At 42.3% G+C, this 17,345-nt stretch overlaps 1 protein-coding gene across 1 annotated transcript in view; it reads left to right on the top strand.

Moving 5' to 3' along the window:
- Positions 1 to 3,045: 3,045 nt before the first annotated feature.
- Positions 3,046 to 17,345, top strand: part of OTC (ornithine transcarbamylase) — a 56,124-nt gene continuing 41,824 nt past the window's right edge. Inside the window, exons 1-3 of the mRNA XM_022565605.3 lie at positions 3,046 to 3,240; positions 10,195 to 10,333; positions 11,800 to 11,881. Of these exons, the coding sequence (XP_022421313.1) occupies positions 3,164 to 3,240; positions 10,195 to 10,333; positions 11,800 to 11,881 (298 nt within the window). The 5' untranslated portion in view covers positions 3,046 to 3,163. The remainder of the gene's footprint in view (positions 3,241 to 10,194; positions 10,334 to 11,799; positions 11,882 to 17,345) is intronic.

Raw genomic sequence — 17,345 nt, 5'->3', positions numbered from 1 at the left:
ATTGGGCTTCCCTGGTGGCGCAGTGGTTGAGAATATGCCTGCTAATGCAGGGGACACGGGTTCGAGCCCTGGTCTCGGAGGATCCCACATGCCGCGGAGCAACTAGGCCCATGAGCCACAACTACTGAGCCTGCGCGTCTGGAGCCTGTGCTCCGCAACAGGAGAGGCCGTGATAGTGAGAGGCCTGCGCACCGCGATGAAGAGTGGCCCCCGCTTGCCACAACTAGAGAAAGCCCTCGCACAGAAACGAAGACCCAACACAGCAAAAATAAATAAATTAATTAATAAACTCCTATGCCCAACATCTAAAAAAAAAATTATTTATTTATTATTTATTTTTGGCTGTGTTGGGTCTTCGTTGCTGCGCGTGGGCTTTCTCTAGTTGCGGCGAGTGGCTACTCTTCATTGCGGTGCGCGGGCTTCTCATTGCGGTGGCTTCTCTTGTTGTGGAGCACAGGCTCTAGGCGCGCGGGCTTCAGTAGTTGTGGCACACAGGCTCAGTAGTTGTGGCTCGCAGGCTCTAGAGCGCAGGCTCAGTAGTTGTGGCGCACGGGCTTAGTTGCTCGGCGGCATGTGGGATCTTCCCAGACCAGGGCTTAAGCCTGTGTCCCCTGCGTTGGCAGGTGGATTCTTAACCACTGCACCACCCGGGAAGTCTCTTACGTAGGAAATTTAAAAAAAAAGTGGCAGGTATGTAGGTGAAGACAGAATGCCAAGGGGATACAGACAGGACATGGACACTCATGGTTTTGTGCTTTTCATATTGGTCTTGGTGGTGGCAGGGCTTCATTTAAATGGTCAATGATAGAGTGAATCCACCCCTCCAAATGTTGTTACCCCACACACCCTATTTGTTCCTTCCTCTGGGTCTACTCACAGCTTCCATCCTTTGCTGTAATATCGTTTGTAACCCCCTCCAGTTTTGACAATTCCCTAATTCTTCCCAATTCATCAAGGACCAGTGCCACTTCCTTCAGGAACCCCATCTAATCCCCAACCCCCATTGATGGAAGCTGGATGATGGACACTCCAAGCTGGAGGTCCCATAGGGCCTGAAGCAAGGGAGCAGGGAACAACCCCTACCCTCTTGGTTAGAACGCACAGGGTCAGGGGACAGAGACAGAAGTTGTGCTCTGGAGTCATTCCAAATGGTGAACTCCATGTGAGAAAGGACTCACCATTCCTGGTTATCACTCTATCCGTCACAGCCAAAGCAGGCAGTTGAAGTGGAATTAAAGGAGTCAGGGGGCGGGTCCATAAGAGCACCTGTACAAATTCTGAGGACGAATGGAAAACCCTGTATGGTGTTTTTCCACCTGTAACACAGATGTCTGTTGAGATAGTTTGTCTTTTGAGATTTAGTGAAATTACCTTTAAGCTCATCCCACTTGTGGTACGGTGCCTCTCTTGCAATCTCTCTGGGGGTTATGGGGGGGGTAAGTTTTTCTTAGTCCCTTCTGGGGAACTGAGCTCTCACCTCCATAGAATGACGAGGGTTTATGAGTCACTTTGGAATCTCAGCAGTGCTGCCCACATTCCCCGCCACACCACGGCAAACACTTCTTGATTTTTCCCCGAGTGTCGTTCAGGTGAGTTGTTTGTGTGGGTAGCACATTCGACTGAAGATGTGGGCTTTATACTAGCGTTCAGTTGAATGCAGTTTATCGTCTTCTCTTCCAGTCTCCCTGCAAACATCCAGTTTCCTTCCCTGTATTAGGTAGAGTGGATTTACTCTCTAAAACCTATCCAACAACTGGCCCGTTCTGCCTCTTCAACGATGCTTTAAGGTGATCTTCTCAAACAAAGCTGCCTTCTCTTCTCCCACGTGGAGCATTCATTCTCTACCTTCTCACCTCTGCACCTCTGCAAGCAGTCTGCCTGGAATAGTCTTTCCAGAACAGATTTGCCAGAGGTTTGGAAATCGCAGTCTTTCCCTCTCTTTATCCCACCTCATCCTCTGTGAGTACAAGGGAATCGTGTCAATAAATTTCCCTGCTGATATTAATTATGACATCACGACCATCCCTGCCCCTGAAGTGGCCATAGTTGGCTTTTAAATGACACACTTTTTTTGCATTCCACAAACATCTAGCAAGTGCTTACCTTGCCCTCCCACCCTCCCCACTTAGAGTTCTCTCCCTTCCCTGTGATGTGGAGGCACTTTATCTGGACCTCCCCATGGGCTTGTATTATGGATATTTATTTACAGATATATGACCCTTACTGAACTGTAAACTCTGCAAAGGTGAGATCATCTTCCTTCCCTGAAATTCCAGTCTAGCCCAGTATCCGATGCAGAACAGATTTTGAAAATAACTGATTTCTAACTGTGGATGAATGAATGAGTGTGAAGCTTTGGATGGCCCCTTAGTGATCCGGAGAGGCTGCCAGGGGAGGAATATTTGGTACCCCACCTCCCTGCTTCTGCTGAGTATGGGTTTCTGCTGGAATTATTAGGCAACCCCTTATTTATTGAAGACCTACTATGTGCAAGGCACAGTGGGAGCTCCAGGACAGAGATCTTTTTACTCCATCTCCATCCTCACTCCAGCTTTTTGCCACACACACACACACACACACACACACACACACACACACACAAGTACCTTCCAGGGCACATCTTTCTATTTCTTTTTGTAGAAAGGCTGGGACTTGGAGGAAAGTGATATCACTGGAAATACTCAGGGATGTCATGTCTACATCTGGGGTTTTGCACTGCCAATTCCCATTTCTGGAATGAGTTATTTCTATGTTCCTTCACAGCAGCCAGCACTGCAATGTCTTGCATATATTATATACCCAACGAGTACTTGTCAATTGATTTTGTACAAGTATGTGACAGCATAAATATATTATGAAAAATGAGGAGTCTGTGCACCAAAAGAGTCAGGATTCCTTCTCCAAGAAAAATAAAACAAAACCCAAAACAAACAAAAAACCCCCACAGTGGTGGATTGGAGCTTGGCTTAAAGTTCAAAGGCTCCTGGACCCTGCCCTGCAGTATCTCTAACCAGGGGAATTTGATAAGGTAGTTGAAGGGTGATATTACCTTTGCTCTCTCACTGTAATCAAAAGGACTCTTAGCTTTCAGGTGGACCCCACTGGCTACCTTGGTGCGGCGTTTTCAAGAGCACAGAATCATCCTTTTCACTATCGAAAGAATATGCTGTTTAATTTGAGGATCCTGTTGAACAAGGCAGCTCTTAGAAACGGTCACAGTTTCGCGGTTCGAAATTATCGGTAAGTGATGGCCAGAGATTTGAGTCTGACTTAGGAACCGTGGTGATAAATGAAACTCTATTCTGCAGAGAAGTGCAGCCTCCTAAGGCCTCTTTCTGCAGGGTATAGTGCCAGGTTCTACCCTTGTTGGAGACAACTGTCTCTAATTCCAGCTGAGCTTTCATTTCTCGGTCCTCTGTAATCAGATTTCATGGGGCACTGGGAGGTGACGGCGGGGTGGGGGGGCAACTAACCGTGGCACGTATGACAGACTAAATGTTCTGGACATCTTCCATTTGTGTACATACTAAAGGAGTAACTGGCTGAAGGAAATGAGAGGAACTAATCTCCACAGGGCCTTCAGCTTGTATTTGGGTTTGCCTGAAAACAATATATCATTCTGGGGCATGGTGATTGATTCGATCTTTAAAAAAACAGACCCCAAAAGAACGACTACATAAATATTTACAAAGTTGCATCCTCCTCACAGCCAACTGGCCATGGCTGCGGTCGAAGGTGGTGTGGAGTGTGTCCCTGGGGAAGAGGACAAGGGTGATGGGTTAATCGGGGAAGCAAGGCCATCAAATCTGGACATTGTTGCCAGTGTCTTCCCAGTGCCTCTTGACAACCGAAACCAACCTCAAAATGACCTCAATGACTCTTAAAGTTAGAAGCTTCTAGTCTGAAGGTTTCTCCCACTGTTAGGAAGTGGCCCTGTGATTTGTGGCCCTGGGCCTCCCTTCTCTGGGCCACCTGACAGCTCTGGACTCTCTGGACTCTACCATTAGCACCACTCAGAAGCCAGAACAACATTGTAAATGATATTGTAAAGTTGGGACCTCAGAGCCACAGAATAATGCCTTCTCCTATTTTACAGATAAGGTAAATGAGGCCCAGAGAGATTATGGGGTCTACTAGTTAGTGCCAGAGTTAGACTATATAAACCAAGCATCTGGAGGAAAGCTCAGGTTTAGAGTCTAAAGAACTGGGTTCAAGGCCTGGCACTGCCGCTTGCTGGCTATATAACCTTGAGCAAGTCACTAAACTTTTCTGTGATGTTGCTTCACTTATAAAATGGGAGAAAGAGTAATACCTGTTCTGCCTACATCACGGGGTGCTTCAATCATTTATTTAATAAACACCTATTGAGCACCTACTTTGTGCCACGCCCTAAGCAAGGTGTTGGAGATACGGTGGTAAATAAGGTAAATAAGTTATTTCATTCCAGACACATGAAATCACAGTCTAGCAATAATCAGTGAGATAATGTGCGTGAAAACTGTCAAGTGACAGGCAAATGTTCATTATTTTATCATTCCATCCCGCTGAGTTACATCAGATAAAAGTGCGATGAAATTTCATTCCACGGTTTTTAACAAAGACTCATCACTGAGCTGGAAATAATCAACTGAATGAATAACCAAAGCTTGGAGCTTAAACTTACACTCTTCTTTGAAAATCACAGTGATGACTGATTTTTTTTTTTTTTTACCATTATTACAGGCTACATTTTTGCAAGTAAAAACCTCTTCCAAATATTTAGGCATTTTGGGGCACTTACTAAGATTCTATTTTCTCTATCCAGTAGCTAGACTATGATCCTGAAAATCCCGGCTAGCCATCTCTCACAGTGAATGGGGACTGAGGCAAAAGCATGGCTAAATCAGCCCAAATCCATACCTGCTATTTGAAAATATGAAAGCCTCAAATTACCCATGTCATTAGAAACTACAGAGCATGAGTCTCTATTGAAAAATGGCATAACACTGAAATGGTGTCCTCTTCAGGTGGCGTGAGTATTTTTCTTTCCTGCTCTTTTTGTTAGCCACCCTGCCTGCCAGCTAGATGATTTCAGAATTGCTGATCTCCAATAAGACCTATAATCTTTGACGACCCCTTAACAATAGAGAAAATCTCCCCATTATCTCTGCCTGTATGGTACTTTTACTTTGATTTTCAGCTTTCTGCAGAGATTTGGGTTCTTCTGCATCCCCCCACTCCCCCATTCTCCCCTCCCCACCCCTGTCTCTCTTGGGAAAGGCGGAGGGCGCTTGTTACATACCATGTGAGTGTAGCGCTAGAGAGTAGTAGGAAATATGTGGTTAGGGTTTGGCAGTGCCACAAAATAGGGACTGCACAGTTTTGAAGCGAGCAGCCATATCACATGGGCATGATAAAATGACTGCTCAAGTGAGGCTGAAGCCATCTACACAGGCTCCCGGATCAATCATTTTTAGTCAGTAATTTTTTCTTTTCTTTTTTTTTTACAAAATCAATAGGATCAGACACCAAGACTGCCGAGAACACCCAATCCATAGGCTTTTCATCTCACAAACAAGGCTCTAGAGCCTGGCTGTGTTTGGATAATAGACAGTGTCCTATGATTTGTTCCTATTAAGGAAACCACTTATAGCTTTTAAAGAAACCACTAAAATAATATCTTTCTTTATCAGAGAAGACCAACTTGTAAGTGCAGTTCAATTTCATCTCACAAATAGAAATTTCTTCAGAGAATATTGAGCTAAGCCACCCAATTCTGTGGAGGTTATGGATTGGAGCTGGAGGTGACTGGTTTTCAGGTATTTCATTCCAGGCCTCTCTAAGGGCTTACAGAACTCATTAAGTTCCCTTCATCCCACACACATGCCAATCTATACATACGTGGACATGCAGACGAAGCAATTACAGGCCATCCACGCTCTTGTGTAGAGGAGAGAAAACAGTCCTCTTTGATTATTCACATTTTCCATCATAATTGAAAATGAGTGCCTTTTAAAAAACATATTTCTTGGGGCTTCCCTGGCGGCACAGTGGTTAAGAATCCACCTGTCAATGCAGGGGACATGGGTTCAAGCCCTGGTCTGGGAAGATCCCACATACCGCGGAGCAACTAAGCCCGTGCGCCACAACTACTGAGCCTGCGCTCTAGAGCCCGCGAGCCACAACTAGTGAAGCCCACGTGGCACAACTACTGAAGCCTGCCCGCCTAGAGCCCATGCTCCGCAACAAGAGAAGCCACTGCAATGAGAAGCCCGCGCACCGCAACGAAGAGTAGCCCCCGTTCACCGCAACTAGAGAAAGCCTGTGCGCAGCAACGAAGACCCAATGCAGCCAAAAATAAATTAATTAAAACAAAACAACAACAACAACAAAACATATTTCTTCACTTCAGAAAATTATACAAGGCATGAGATCAGGAATGCAATGGGGTCATTATGTTTCCCTTGGCCAACAGCAGAATTGGGGTTTTATTTCTAGTTTGTTATTTTTAGTAATTTAATAATTTAACTAAGATAAAAGAAGTAGAGGCGGCCACAGTTTTTCGACAGTTTCGCGTTTCCAGCCCTTTAATAATAGGTCTGCACGAATCCTCATCCCCCTCTTCAATTTTCAGATGAGGGCAAAGTTTTACAGTTTTAGAATACTGACTATCTAAGGTATCCTAGAAACCATCTAGTCACCCAGTTATCAATAGTAATTTATACCACATATGAGCATGTGGCAACAGTGACAAATGTTGCAGGTATATTTTTATTAATAATTATTATTGTTAATAATAGAGAAATTTGGAAATGATTTGTGCTTTTATTTTCCAAATCAATAGGATCATATTCAAGTGTTTTGTGAAAAGAGGGTCACTCTCCCTGCCATGCGTTGCAATATACCTTTCTGAGATGGAAAGAAAGGGATGAAATTAAATTTAGGTCATTGAGAATTCAGATGGCTCCAGTATGGCCTGTGGGAAATCTTGTATTTATGAACTTCATGAATGTTGTGGAAGACAAAGACATGAAGGATCACTGATTTGTAGTTCATTTTCTTACCTTTTCAGATGAGGAATTAATGCCAAAAATGGAAAATGATCTTCCCAAGGTCATAGTTGAACTAGGACTCGAATTTGAATATTTAAAACCACTGCTCTTTTCATTCCACTGCTTTGATGACTTCGATCCTTCCAAATTGATCAAATTGGCCAATCTCCCCTTGCTCAATATCCCCCCATCCTCTCCCCCACCTTGTTTAAAAGATATAGCCAAAATCTCAGTAAAGAAGAAAAAAACACCAAGAAAATATGCCTTTTGTATCAGTCTGCAATGTTAAAGAAACACCAAAATCTCTGCCCTAAGGCCCACTGGCCCTCTCTTATGCCTCCAGAAGCTAAAGTCTTTATCGCAAGCTCTCCATGGGGATCAAAATATCATTTAACACTGAATTTTTTCCTACTCTGGCAAAGTCAGTTTCTGACTGACCGCATTTTACTCGAATTAAGCACTTTCTCTTCCAACAAAATACAATTATACAAGGGAACACATCCAGGTTGCCCCCGCTACTCCAAACAATTTACTAGAGTTGGAAAAGGCAGACTGTAGCAATGAAAGGTTTCATTCTGCCAATAGAGAATACTCTTCCATTTTCTAGCTAGGAAGATATTTGGGTGAAGCTAACACAAGGGTCTACTATTACCTTGGCCTAACTTCTTAGCATTCAGTGGTTTGGGGTGAAGAAATCTCTGTAATTATTTTTTCAAGGGATAAAATTAATGTAACGAACGAGTCTTGCCTTTTTCAAAAGCTCTGCTATAACCGACTGCCATGACAGTTTTGACAGAAAATCTGCATGTGGTTCCCATTGTTTTCTCCAATATTGTATTCTCCCCGTTATGTGTTGGCTGAAGAATGATAATGTGGTTTAGGTCTGGTTTACCAAGGAGACACACTTGAGTACAAAGAGACCAAGCATTTTATGGGAACACTAAAATAGTGATTCTGGCCTTGGTCTGGCTCATGAACTAGAGTAGGCTGCTTCCAACTGAAGCACTGGGTCTCTGTGAGAACTTAATAGCCCTTTAGGCCAGCGGTTTTACCTAGCTAACTCGCGTGTGAGTTTATCACCAGAAAGCAAGAAATGCTTGATACGGACAGGAAAAAAGGGGTCTGTGGAGGAGGCATTTCAACATGGTACAATTGTGGAGGCTTTTTACTTTTCTCTAATTTTTAAGTAGCTTAGGAAAGAGGTGTGGCAACTCCATTTTGGAGCAGAGGGGAGGAGACAGTAAACAGGATAGGAATTTAAACTGGAACCATTGTGTTTGCTTTCCTTCCAGTGATAAATTTTCCTGGTTAGCTCTTGATATCTATGAAAAACAACTCTTTTTCCCAAGACAACATTTCCTGCCCCGCCTCCTGGACAGAATTGAGAAAGGTGGTGGCTGCTCTAATTATTTTTCAATGGTGTAAACAGTACAACCCCCTTCACCAGGTGAGATACAGTTTTTAAAAAATTTTCCAGTTAATTACTCCAACTCTCACAGGCTAGTATGACAGATTTACAAGATCTACCTTTCCACTCTTTTTGTCCCCAAGAACCCAGGGGACTTACTCTGTCCAAAAGGGGTTCACGGAAAGAGGTAACCAAAATATTGGTATAGTTCATTATTAATGTACTTTGGATTTGGCCCTCATAGTGCTATGGGTAAAAACTTATCCCACCAGGTCCTCTCACCAGTTTTCCAGGTTTTTGCACTTGACACAGGCTGCTATGCATAGGATCCAAGGTTATAATGCTTTTGTTTCACATGCATATGTCCAACCATTGTTCCTAGTAGTGCAAATACAATACTGGAGGGGTTGAGCCCTAGAGGATTTCAGCTTTAGCAACATACTAGACCACAGTCAAGTATCCTCCATGACTCTTAGGTCTTGTGTTCAGCTTAGGCCACAGGCCATACTTGCTCTTGCCTCAACATTAATTCTGTTTGGGGGGGCTCTTGGTATCTTTTTTGTCTTCAGACTTTAGTCATGGCATTGAAAATCCATCATGGTGGATCTCTCTAAATTTATTCTCAGAAATCTGCTGAATTTCTTTTTAAAAAAATTTTATTTATTTATTTTATTTTTGGCTGCATTGGGTCTTCGTTGCTGGGCACAGGCTTTTCTCTAGTTGCGGCGAACGGGGGCTACTCTTCGTTGAGGTGCATGGGCTTCTCATTGTGGTGGCTTCTCTTGTTGTGGAGCATGGGCTCTAGGTGCGCGGGCTTCAGTAGTTGTGGCACGAGGGCTCAGTGGCTGTGGTGCGTGGGCTCAGTAGTTGTGGCGCACAGGCTCAGTAGTTGTGGCTCGCGGGCTCTAGAGCGCAGGCTCAGTAGTTGTGGTGTACGGGCTTAGTTGCTCCGCGGCATGTGGGATCTTCCCGGACCAGGGCTCGAACCCGTGTCCCCTGCACTGGCAGGTGGATTTTTAACCACTGTGCCACCAGGGAAGCCCTGCAGTACATTTCTTAAAGTTAAAAAAAAATTCATTGTTATTATTACACATGCTTTTACTGAGACTCTTTGAGGGCATAAAATAAGCAGAGGACTTTTTTCCCCCTAAAAGTTAATAGAAAAGCCACAGGGTCCATTGTATCTGACCAGGGACAATAAAGAACAAATCTTCAAGAATAGATCTGAAGGGCAGTAGAGGGAAAAGAATGAAATTGTTTTCTATTATATGTACATAACAAATTCTGTTTGTACCACTGAATGATTTCAATGATAATAGCTAAAATTTATCAAATACTTATTATATGCCAGACACTGTCTGATTTCCATGTATTAAATCATTTCATCCTTACAACAACCCTATAAGATTATTATACTCATTTTCTAGGTGAGAAATTTAGGTGCAGAGAGAGTTTAGGTAACTTGCCTAACTAATACATAACAAAGCCACTCATATGGTTATTTCCAGCAGAGAAGAATTCAGCCTCTTTCCTCAAATTTTTCTTTTCTCTCAACATTCAGGATACTGGCTATCTAAAATGTAAACCACAGCCATATCAATTTTAAGGCATTAGGACTTTGCAGAGACACATGAGGCTACACATTTGCAATGTTGCTATGTGTTTGCTATGTTTTGTGTCAAGAATTAAACAATGAATTACCATAGGACATAGATTTTGTTTTCTTAAATGTATAGTTCTTTTTCTTTTTTGTAGATGTGGACAACCACTACAAAATAAAGTACAGCTAAAGGGTCGTGACCTCCTCACTCTAAAGAACTTTACAGGAGAAGAAATTAAGTATATGCTATGGCTATCAGCAGATCTGAAATACAGGATAAAGCAGAAAGGAGAGGTATGTAGCATTTCCACATTACTTCCACTGCTACCAATCAGCCTTTTTAATGACAGCCTTTCCAGAGAAAGAGGGAAAAGAAAATACATTAAAATTCCTAAACAGTAGCAAAGTAATGAAACTACACAGGCAAGGTAATTGATTATCACTGAGTGTACAGGCATATAAAAAGCATAAAAATCAGTTATTCAATGATAATTCATTGCATTTCTTTCATGTGGAATGTTGAAAGTCATTATTAACTGAATCAGGACCTAAGGAATCATTTCTCTGGAAGGATTTTATTTTTATACCTTTTTTCTTTTCTCTTGTGTGTTTTCTATCAAATGAAAAATAAGGATGATACATTTTTTCTAGCAACAAATTTCAATTGTGGATGAATATCAGATATACCATCATTAGGATAATTTCAAAAAATTCAGGATGATGTGACAGTGCTAAAAAATTTAGATTAGCAAAGAAACAATTAAATGGTAACCAAGTAGGAGAAGAGATGGGATATGGTGCCCGCGGGAAGCATTATTCTGCATTTTAAGCAATTCATGTTTGAAACACGCTTAATTAATGCAGCAGCTTCATTTAGACTGCTTAATTGTGAAAGTGTTTTCGTATTCCAAGCTTGTTCAGAAGCATTTGAAAGAGCTGGTTTCAGGTTGAGAAAGTTTTACACAACCTAGATTTTCTTATCTAGTTCACTAGCTCTCCAAGTTCCTAAGAACGAACTGAAAATAGGAGTGACTCCAACTGCTATGGGTTCCTATAGAAGACCTTGAAATAAGGAGAAAATGTCCCCCAAGATCCCAGGCTTTTTGTTCTTCACACTTCGTGGTGAGGAAGGTTAGCTGGCAGGAATGTGTTTGTTCTGGAACTCATCCTACCGGAAAGTCCATCTACAGAAGAGGAAGGAGGTAGAGCTCCACTCCACACCCAAACTCTCCAGATTGTTTCCACATGACTTCTAGGAACAAAGTCTTTGCACTCTCACAAGGATGCGTGATGAAAGTGTAGCTGAAACTCTGGAGCTTCATCTTTAGGAGTCTGAGTACCCCACGTTGTGACAGAGAAGCACATTCCTAGCTGAGAAAACACTTCTGAACCAAGCATCTTCAAGGGCATTGAACACTGGTAGAGGTGTTCACGGATTTAAGTAAGAAGATGGCTCCAGTATGAAATATTAATAAACTTTGGAACAAATGTTCAGGTTGAACCCAGAGCAACTAATACTACTTTCTCATTACGTGTCAGTGAGCTGTGGAAGTTCCTGTTCCCTTCCCCCATTTGTATACAACATGAAAAAAAACACTTTAAATTCACTGTTTAAATAACATCTGAACACTTGTTTGGGAACAGTGTTAATTATTCTACATTTTCTGATAATGTAAAGAATAAGTTTTGAAACGTAATCCCTGCTACTGGATATAAAATGTACATTTCATTTTAATTGTATTCTTGTCCTTGACTTTCAGTATTTGCCTTTACTGCAAGGAAAGTCCTTAGGCATGATTTTTGAAAAAAGAAGTACTCGAACAAGATTGTCCACAGAAACAGGTGAGTCCATAGACAAACTTGGACTTGTGTTGAAGAGGGGGCCAGAGGGTGAGGACCTGGGAGGAGTAGCCCAGTGGGGGGATTTGTTTGTCTCTTTGGCAACACACAGGATCTGAGCTATCTCTTGGTTTGGCTCTCTCAACCTCTTGGCAGCTCTGCACGCCACAGTGGGCACAGAGATATTGCAAGGCTCTCTCTACTCTATCGTTCCTTCCTCTTTCTGGGTGCTAGGCAGTTCTAGAACATTTGCTCCCTCCTAGAACGCTGTCTTAAAAGCAAGACACAGGTGATCTCAGCTCTGGGGTTCCCCAAACTCATCTGAAATTTCCATCATGCTCCCCACCCTTCACTCCTTGGCTTGGGGGACCGACAGCAGGGTACAGTGTCAAAAGTCTATTTCTGTTGCTTCTTCGCTCTTGCAGCTTTTCTTCCCCTTCCAGTTCCCAGGTGATAAAGCAAGAGGAAAAACTGGCTCTGACTATCCATGTATTCTTTCAAGTCTGTTGTTTGTGCCTGAAATCCTAAGCTGTTGAAACTCAAAATTTCTTTTTTCTCAAACTATGATCTCTGTAATGAGTTTCAAAAAGTCTGTTTTGAAACTCATAAGCCATACATCACCTCTTGTTTCTCTCTGCATTTCTGCTCCATCAGACCTCCCTTGAATCAATAATATGACTGCCCAAATGGGCAAATGGATAGGACTGAGGAAAAGGTGCCACAAATAAAAACATATTGGTTGATCCTTTGCATATCTTATCCTACTTACAAGCATCAGAGCTTTCTAGGGTTCAGAAGCAAGCAACTACTTCATGCAATTCTTGCCTTGTAATGATCAGCAATGAGGTGCCTCAAATACATAACAAAATGGAGTTTAGAGTGATCAAGTGACTTGCTAAGTTCATGCAATTAATACAAATTGGCACCAGGATTCAGATCTCATGTTTACTGTTCTTACTAATGCACTCCCCTTGCCCTTTGAGAGAAGGAAGGAGGAAGAAAGGAAACATATAAGGTGTCATCTAATCTTTAAAGTCCTAGGAAGAAAACTGCTGAGAACATTTTGCTCTTTAAAGCTGGGTTGTTCTTTAAAAGGTCACAATGACATCTGACGTTTAGTAAAGGAAAAATGAATATCGCATAAGCCAGTCAGTAATTCTGAAATTCTGCTCCTTTTCAACATTGGTTATCACCTTTTAAAATCATTAGTACTTAAGAGAGGTGTTGTTTTTTGAAGTCATCAAAAGAATCGATTAATATGGGCTTCCCTGGTGGCGCAGTGGTTGAGGGTCCGCCTGCTGATGCAGGGGACACGGGTTCGTGCCCCGGTCCAGGAAGATCCCACATGCCGCGGAGCGGCTGGGCCCGTGAGCCATGGCCGCTGAGCCTGCGCGTCCGGAGCCTGTGCTCCGCAACGGGAGAGACCACAACGGTGAGAGGCCCACGTACCACAAAAACAAACAAACAAAAAAAAAGAATCGATTAATATATAGAAATTTCTCAATTTTAAGTTTCTTTCAGATTATTTTTTCTTGGTTCTTAGTGTTGTCTACCAGGTTTCTCTGTTCAAATGGTATTTTCGATTTAAATACCCCTGAATAAGCGATCAGTTTTACCATGCACATATCACGTGGTAGTTAAGCTACTAATAAAACCAAGAGTGAAGATTTAATAAGCTTTTGGGTGCAGACCCTGTGCTAAGTGCTCTACATTAATTACATGGATTATCTCACTTAGTCCTCATGACAACTCCATGAGGGTGAGACCACTGAGGAAAACAGGCTGAAATAGGTTCAGCAAAAGGCCCACAGACATATAGCTAATAAATGGCAGACCCAGGATTAGAAGCTATTATTAAATGTATTTTTAAGTGTCTAATTTAATTCAGACATTTATTAGTCATGTTTTATTCCAATAAAGCTGTTTCTACAGGTGGCATTAAGCATTTTGTTAAATGATGGTTTTCTATAGAGAAATGCTCTGGGACTTCCTTGGCGGTCCAGTGGTTAAGGCTCCACGCTTCCACTGCAGGGGGCACAGGTCTGACCCCTGCTCGGGGGACTAAGATGCTGCATGCCGTGCGGCAAGGCCAAAAAAAAAAATGCTCTGAAATCTGCACAAAATTACAAACTATAACAAATATATGAGAAAAGGAACATATGACCATAAAAAGTTATGGTTCACAGGATACTCATCACTATCCTCAATAAATACCCATGGGGCCCACTGCATATGGCAGCCTGCCAAACTCAACAGTAGGAGGATCAGTCAGAGTAAGGAGCTGATTTAAATGCGTACAGAAATGGTAAACCTCAACCCCCAACATGGCAGAGCATTTCTACTGTGTACATGTGCATCTTAATGGTTGTCGGTTAACACAATTTTTCATCAAAACCTGTTACCTTGGTATTTAGAATGAAAATAGGATGTAATTAAAACTGTCAATTGCTACCCCAGATTTGTGTCAGCCTCTGGGATGGGGTGATCCTCAGAGGACAGTCCTTGAGGCTTCCATCCCAGGCCTGAGTTGCAAAGATACAGCAGCATTTATACTTATCTCGGGGGACAAAATAAAATTCTCCACCCAATAAAATAGATAACTAATAAGAATCTACTGTATAGCATGGGGAACTCTACTCAATACTCTGTAATGGCCTGTATGGGAACAGAATCTAAAAAAGAGTGGATATACGTATATGTATAACTGATTCACTTTAGTGTAGAGCAGAAACTAACAACATTGTAACTACTCTCCAATAAAAATTAATTAAAAACAATAATTAAAAAAATTCTTCACCCAAATCAAGCCATATTAATTGCCCATGTAATATTTTTATTAAAATGTAAGACAGCTAGAGAAAAGTGTGCAAATCATTAAGTGTCCAGTTCAATGAATTATTACAGTAAACACATCCTTGTAACTAATACCCAGATAGAGAAATAGGATGTGAATAGCACCCAGAAGCCCTCCCTTGTATCTTCTTCCAGTTGCTACTCCCCCCGCCCAACCCCTGCTCTGCCCCCAAAGGGTAACCATTATCCTGGCTTCTAACCTCACAGATTAGTTTTGCTGTTTTCGAACTTTATAGAAATGGAGTCATTCAGCATATGCTCTTTTGTGTCTGGCTTCTTTTGCTCAGCACTATGTTTGGGAGCTGTATCGATGTTGCTGTGTGTGTAGTTGTAGCTTATTCATTCCTCACCCACTGTTTGTGTACAATTCTCCTGTGTGTCTACTGATGACTATACTCTTTTATTGCAAATTAATTGAGCAGATAGGTGGATACATTTATTAATCTTGGTAAGTGCGGCAGTTGATGGAAAAATGCACAGGGCATCCTACGAGATGGTTCTTTTCATTATTTAACACTGGTATTTGACTTTCAAGGTGAAATGGAAGCTAGTGCTTTCCAAGCTGTTTCAAATTCATCATCTTTACAGAGGTGGCAATATAAAAAACGTGATACTATGCTGCAGGAATGAAAGTGAAGCACAGAGAGAGGTTAATAGCTGCCTTAGTTCTACCAGCAAGAGCTCTCAGAGCCTTTACATTTCCAGAGCGTGAATTCTATTTATACCCCTTCCTCCAAAGCTTGCAGAGATCCGTGAGGAAAAGAAACAGTAAAATAAGATGTACTTTTATTTTCCCAGACAGAAATTAAGATATTAACAGGTGAAATCCTTTGTTCAAAAATATCTGATGTGTACGCATAAACAAGTGAAACAGATAAAAACAAACTCCTCTGGATGAAGAGTGAAGAGAGAGTAGAGACCCGTCCAGCTGTCCTCCTCTCCTCAGCAATGGCAGCTCCTGGTGGCTTCTCAGAACCTCTGACACCTTCCAGAACCACTTAATGCCATCCACGTCTGATGAACTGGTGAATGCTCAACCTGTACTTTTGGACTGGGGTCTGAGGCTTCTTTTCGATCGGTGACCAAAAATTGCAGAGGCAATTCCTTCTTAGAAGCAATGTCCTCCCATTTAATCTTCTTCAAGAACTGCTGAAGGCTTTGTCGACTGAAAAAAATTGCACAACCTAAAAGCTGAGAATTACGTTTTATTCAGTGGACTTGCTGAGGACTTAAGCCTGGAAGGCAGCCTCTCAGGTAGCTCTGAGGGACTGTTCTGAAGAGGTGAGGGAGGAACCAGGATACACAGGAGTGTTTGCAACAAAATCTAGGTAGTCGGAACATCAAAAAATTACCGTTAATGAAAGAAAACCAGACATCTTTTTTATGTATGGGAAGAAGCAAGAATCTGGGCTCATGGAAATCATTCCTTTGATATGCACCTTAATTATCTAGGGCCAGTATCCCATTCTTTCCCATCCTGAGTCCCCTCAGGGTGCACTGCTGGGGTGGCTGTAGTGACTGAGGGCTTGGCAGTGGGCAGCCCTTTTGTCTCCATTCGGAGTTCCCTCAGGACTCACCCTCGGGGTGGTGGTAGTGGCCGATAATAGCCCACAGCATCATTTGTGTGCTGACAGGGCAGGCAACATTCTTCATTCACAGCTTCCACTCCTATTTCTTAACACTTTCTGTAACCTCTCTTCCTACCCCTACCTCATAAGTCCAGGCTTGACGGGGATCTTCGTTATAGCACAAAGAGAAAAATGAAAAGGCAACAAACAAATCCTGGGTTGTCACAGCAAAATGACTTCTAGTCAAAGTAAGAGTATGACTTCAAGCAGACTTGCCAGGAGGCCTTAAACTTTCTCTGAAATCTTCCTCCACAGTCCCCAACCCTCAATGGCATTCATCCCTGTGCCAGGCACATCGTAGGTGCACCGTAAATGCTTTCTTGATGAATGGGCAGTATTCATTTTTGTTTAGGTGACTTTCCCTGTTTAGAAATAGATTAAGGGCTCAAGAGTGATTAGTGATTATAATCGTCACTAAATCGCATTAGCTCACTTCACACGTAATAGAAAATTCCATTAACAAAATTAGGAGATGTTTGCAAGTGAAAAGAATGGGTCCTCTCTCCAGAGTCAAAATCCTTCCTGCATTTGTTCAGTAAGTATTTGTTGAATACTTACTATGTACCAGTGTTTATTCTAGGTTCCTGAGATTGATATATCAGTGAAAAAAAGAGAGGTAACTCCCTGCCTTCATGAAGCTGACATTCTAGTTGGTACACAGACGAAAAACAATAGACATAATACATTTTAAGTGGATGATATATCACGTTGGAAGGTGATAAGCGCTCTCGGCAAGGAGAAGACTGCCTGGAAGTGAGGGAGAAACATGTACTCCATTATTTGGACTTTGCCTTTTACTCTGAGTACAATAGGGAAATCTTTGGAGGGTTTTGAACAGAGGAGGAATGTGACCTAACTTGCATTTTAAATGGATCTCTCTGACTGCTCTGTTGAAAATAAACTTCGGGGCTGGGGGTGCAGATGAGATAGAAGCAGGGAAGGCTGTCAGTAGGTTGCTATAGTACATAGAGGCTGGGGCCAGGGTG

This window comes from Delphinapterus leucas, chromosome X, assembly GCF_059928025.1.
Source record: "Delphinapterus leucas isolate spDelLeu-1000000601 "Yukka" chromosome X, BTC_Dleu_Yukka2, whole genome shotgun sequence".
In the NCBI taxonomy this organism is placed as follows: Eukaryota; Metazoa; Chordata; class Mammalia; order Artiodactyla; family Monodontidae; genus Delphinapterus; species Delphinapterus leucas.
Note: the sequence above shows the minus strand (reverse complement) of the source record. Positions and strands in the feature narration are given on the sequence as shown.